Genomic DNA, 5,896 nt, shown 5'->3' on the forward strand with positions numbered 1-5,896 from the left:
TAAATTTCCAGCTGTTTAATACTCATAAAGGAGATTCATTTCGGTAGACACTTTTCTAGATTCGATGGGCAACCATACTATCTTTAATCGTGTAAATGATCGAAGTTTGTATTTCTTATATTTATGATATTAATCGTGACTAAACTGTATATTGTATAATGTGGCCACACTGTTATCATAAATATGATAATAATATTATCAAGTATCAAATTATCAAAAATTCAAAACATTGAAATTTAAAACAATAGTAAAAAGTTTGTGAATGTGAATTATTGAAATATTATTTTGGAATCACAATTTACAAATTACTCAAACCTACCTACTGACTACTGTAGTAGTGTTGTCCATGTTTTAAACAATTTAGTATTTACTATATTGTTCAGTTGAATAAGTAAAACATTTTATCTTAAACTGATGAAATTATGGAAAATTCAGAAAATCAATCTATCAAAGTCGGATTGTTAGAAGAGGAAGCTCGAAAACGTAAGGAACGATTGGCAAATTTGAAGAAATCTTTAGAAAATAAAAATGAACCAAAAAACAACGAGGACAGCGTGGAGAAACCATTACCAAAGTATGTAGAAAAAATCTAATATGATGTGTTGTACTGAAGGGTTTTTTGTTCTAGGCCAAGGTTTAAAAGTTATATTCCAGAAGATGAAGGGCTTAAGGCTGAACTTATACCTACCCCTCAACCAGGTGACATTGTTGCTGAAGTTGAGGATCAATTAAAAGCTGGAGAAACCGTTTTTACTGTTCAGGAATTGGTAAATTAGTGCAGTTAAATAAATATTGATAGACAATTATACTTTATAAATCAAATATTATGATTAGATCTGAATAGATATAAATATAACTTATAAGTATAATATGAATTGTAATTGAGGCCATGAATGCTAATTCACTTGCCAATTTTTTTAGTATTTAAAAATGTGCAATTAATTTAAAATTTATTGAACAATAAAACAAATTGCTAAAATCATTCATCCTAGTTTGATAGATATAGGTTGGTTATATTCCTACAGTTATTCAGTAGCGATATATCAGTATTTGGTAGAGCAAAACCAAATTATTTGTCCGTATTCTAAGTGTATAGACATTGTATCGTCGTATCCTATGACACAACCTCCTCAGTTATTATGAATAGTATATTTTATTTATATTTTTAAAATGTTGTGACTAATGTTTTTATTTATAATTTTTTTTTTGGGCTTAAAAATCCTGCTTATTTTTGCTTACACATTGATCCAACTTTGTTATACTATGCAATGTTTTTGTTAAGGGGATTTGATACAGTGATTTTCTGTTTTTGTCTAACACACGTGACATAGGATGTTAGACTGGTTCTTTGCCAAACATACCAATTGATCTAACAAAGCGATAAGAATTCTAAAAACAGATTTGAATTTGTCAGCAAGTCTGCTAGTAAAAGACTTTCCCACATTTTTGATTTTTTGATTTTAACTTCTCCAAAAATTAAAATACGACAATTTTTAAATACTCTTTTTTAATATGACATTTTTAAGAATTTGGAGGATAATATCAAACATGTGGGTAAGTCGATTTTAAGTAGACTAGACGACAAATTCAAATCTGTTTTCAGAATTCTTATCGCTTCAATAGATCAATTGGAATGTTCGGCAAAAAACACGTCTAAATCACTATATTGCACGTGTGTTCGACAAAAACAGAAAATCACGGTATTGAATCTCCTTAAGAACTAATCCAACCAACCAAATTGAAAAAAAAACCAATAATAAATTATATAAAACATAAACAAACTTAGAAATAGATGCTGATCTAGGTACCTGTCTCCTTTAGTTAGAACTGTTTTTAGTATATTCATATTTATTATTGAATTAGATTTTTATTTAATATGTATTTTCATATTATTATTTTAGGATTTAAACACATTAGCACCTAGAAAGCCAGATTGGGATTTGAAAAGAGACATAGAAAAAAGGATGACCAAACTTGAAAGGCGGACACAAAGAGCAATTGCTGAATTAATACGTGATCGATTAAAAGGAGAACAAAATATAGATTTGGCAATGGCAGTAAATGAAGGCGCCAGAGCAAATGCTCAAATTGACAATGATGAAGAGTAGTGCTCTCTTATTTTTTTATTTAATTATTTAATATAATACTGAAATTAATTAATAAAGTCAATATAATTTACTTGTTTTATATATAAAATAAATACCTATAATGAAATAAATATGTTTCAAAGAATAAAATGTTTGAATATATATAATACATAAAATTTAAAAATTATTTTATTTATTCAAACGGGGACTAATGCTCTACAACAGTTTTAAATATACTCAATAACAAGGTGCATTTTGCCATATGCCGTTCGCTGTCACGACATAAGAGTCAGTCTTACGCCCAAGGCGTGCATATGCCCAATAGATGTCCCACATCAAAAATAATTTATGCATAAAATCTATTACCTAATGTAGTTACAAATGTTTCGATAGAGTTAAAATTAAAAAAACCAATTGGGATATTATTAGTTAATCTGATAGTATAGTGCCACATATTATATATAATATTTTATGATTTATGTAATACAATAAATAATAAATTAAATAGCACGAAAAATACTTTATCCACAAACCAGTGTTTATAAACTGTTATAAAGAATATAAATGATCATTGATTTTACAATGATGTAATTTTTTTTTTGTAAGTGTGAAGTCTGAAGACACTTTTTCTATAATAAAAAATGCTCCAATCATCAATTTCTATGGAGGTTTCTGGTATCAAATTGGATCTAGTTATAGTACTTAAAGTAGTAAATTGTGCATGAACATTTTTTTTTATTTATAATTATTATAATAATTATTAAATTTATTGCTGTAATCTGTATATTATATATATTGTATATTGTATAGCTTTGGTCTGTCAAGAAACGCATCATTTAGTCATCGTACTGTCATTTGTCGCACTCAAATTTGTTTATTGTATAATTGTCTCTGATTTCATCAATTTGTTACACTCACTAGATTACCTATTTAGATAACTATTTACAATAGTTATTAGTTTTCAAACCAACAGTATACTTTGATGTTTATTAGTAGTGTGTCACACCTAATAAGTCTAGATTATATAGGTACAATATGAATACTACGTAAAGCGTAGGGGCTGGTGCTTGGAGGCACACCTCACCTTTCCCTTAAGCCGGCCCTGCCTGGGTATATTTAGTTGTTATTTAGGGTATAAATGCATGGTTATTTTGATGTCTTATAAAACATATATATATTGACCTCAAATTATTAATTACTAAACATAATAACTTATATTTTAATAATTTAATACAACCTTTCCTAGCTACAAAACCATTAATTAATTACAATACAAACCAAAGTAATGATACTTACATGACAAAATCTATAATGTTGTACAGTATTTACCTACTTAGACTAACTATTTGATAATTAAAAGTATGCATTTTTTAATAATTGTTAGTTAAAATTTGCATACTTTTAGTTGTCAAATAACTTGGCCGAGTAGACAAACTGAAGGGCTCCGTGCAAAACAACAGACAATTCCATTTTAGAAAAATATTTAGTATAAAAATTATTATTTTAAAATCATTTTTCAAAAAATTCCAACCAAATCTTTAATATGTTATACAGTTAGGTACTCTATAAATTAGGTTAGGTTTACAATAATAACTATTACACTGAATATTATTCTAAAATAGTTGTCTGATTTTTTCACAGAGCTCTTCGGTTGGACGTTGGCCATGCTATTTGATGAACAGAAGTATGCATTTTTAACTGATTATTATTTTTAAAAAATGCATACTTTTAAATTTTAATTATCAAATAATAATAGCGCTTATGTTTTGTGGTAACTACTAACTATAGTTATGTTGGTCTGGGCCATTGTCCGTATTTCCGTTCCTGGTAATTCTCTTTACAATATATTTAGTGTCTGATATTCCGATTTAAAATTGAATTGCCTCCAAAGTATTATCAAACAATTTCTTGAAAATGTCTATAGTCTTATTCACGGCTATAGCCGTGGTTTTATCCAATGACTCGAAAAATAATATTCTAAAATAAAAATTAACCTAACCAAAACCATCAATAACATCGACATTCGACATTTTTTCCACTTCGCAAGTCACCTGCTTTCAAAAATGAATTTGTTTGACCACGACAACACAACAGACCTATAAATAAAAAAACAGGTAAGTGGGTAACGCTCTGTTGTAAGTTAGGACATAGGTGTCTACATTGTCGCAAATAGCGTTTGAGATTTAGGGGGGCTAAAGCCTTACTTTGATAATAATATAATATTGAATAAGCTTAAAACAAAATGTAGGAAATGTTTGGGGGGGCTATAGACATTTTGGGAGGGCTCAGCCCCCTAACCCCCCCCCCCCCATATTTGCGCCTATGGGTGTCTAAAGAGTAGAGAGTCACTGTAATGGATGACGAAGACGTCGCACTCGCATTTGTTGTCTCCGTCTTACTCACGTATACGAGATAGAACATGTTCGTTCGCTAGTATCAATTGGCGATTGAAATTGTTAAGATGTAACGGGGACGCTGTGTATCATTTATATGTTATTTTCATGAAGACTAGACTACTAGAGATATCTCTGTTGTCAGTGGCACAAATAGGAAAAATGTTTAGGGGGGGGCTCAAGCCCCAACACATTTTTTTTAAAATTATAATTAATAGGTACATACTTTTAAGAATGATATAGGTACTATTATATTTTGAGGGGGCTAAGCCCCCAAGCCCCCCCTCCTATTTGCACCACTGTCTCTAGTCTTCATGGTTATTTTACATGTTCCCCGTTACAGATCCATCCCCGCCGGCCTGATAATTGATAAGCTTTCAATCGCCAATAGGAAGCTGTCAGTTTTAATATTAGAGTGAATTGAACAAACTTTTAGGTAACAACATTGTCTGAGTTCTCTCGTTGATTTTTTACGGTATTTTAATTTTCAAGTGAATTGTGTGCATTTTCAAATACTAATAATTCACTTAAAAATTAAAATATCGTAAAAAACAAACGATAAAACCCAAATAATGTCAGTTCCGTAGCTAGAGAGGGACTAAAACGTCTTGTCAGTCCCCCTCATAGTAAAAATTAACATTTTTGAATTTTCTTTTTGTAGATATTCACTATTTAGCACGCAATTTGTACGCATTCGCTAGCTTAGTTTTGAAATTCAGACGACCATCCTTCCCATCCCCCAAAACAAAATTCATGGGAGGGAGGGGCAAGAACACTGGTGAAGCTCCCCTCGTTTTTTTTTTACAGATATTTAGCACGCAATTCATATAATGTTTAAACTATAATCTAAACTTTGCTGGCTATTTATCCATTTGTTTTTAAATTATTAAAATATTAAAACACAAAAAAACAATACAAAAAAGCCTAGTTAAACAAAAAAATCTATATTTCATAAAAAAAATACTCAATGTAAATGAAACAAATATAAAATGAACGAAAAATTCATGAATGAATAAATAAAATCTTAATCGGAAAGATATAAAAAGATATAACAGTTGAAAGATATTAAAAATACATAGGCACATTTTTTTTATATTAATTTAAACATTTTAGATTCTGAGTGGAACGATGAATGTATTGATTTTACAATGATGTGTGTTTTTTTTTTTTTTTTTGTGTCTGTCATCACCTTTTAGGACGGAAAAAATGCTTCGATTTTCTTCAACAGTATCTTTTTTGATAGGAAAGTGAATCTAGATGGTACTTTGGGGGGTCAAAAGTAAAATGTTTCCCAATAGTTTTCAAAAGCGCCGTGAAAAACAAAAGAAAAAATAAAGAAAACGGGAATTTTTACGCAAAATCTGTTTTCGAGAAAATTGATTTTGGGTTTTGGTGTAACTTTAAACGAATTGACTG

General features: G+C 29.5%; 1 protein-coding gene across 1 annotated transcript; it reads left to right on the forward strand.

Annotated features, from left to right (window-relative positions):
* Positions 1-228: 228 nt before the first annotated feature.
* On the forward strand, positions 229-2,178 carry LOC100166972 (coiled-coil domain-containing protein 12). Its single transcript, XM_001950309.4, has 3 exons — positions 229-574; positions 629-767; positions 1,902-2,178. The coding sequence occupies exons 1-3, from the start codon at positions 423-425 to the stop codon at positions 2,106-2,108; spliced, it is 498 nt and encodes a 165-aa protein (XP_001950344.1). The 5' UTR covers positions 229-422; the 3' UTR covers positions 2,109-2,178.
* Positions 2,179-5,896: the final 3,718 nt, after the last annotated feature.

Source organism: Acyrthosiphon pisum, chromosome A1 (genome assembly GCF_005508785.2).
Source record: "Acyrthosiphon pisum isolate AL4f chromosome A1, pea_aphid_22Mar2018_4r6ur, whole genome shotgun sequence".
NCBI lineage: Eukaryota > Metazoa > Arthropoda > Insecta > Hemiptera > Aphididae > Acyrthosiphon > Acyrthosiphon pisum.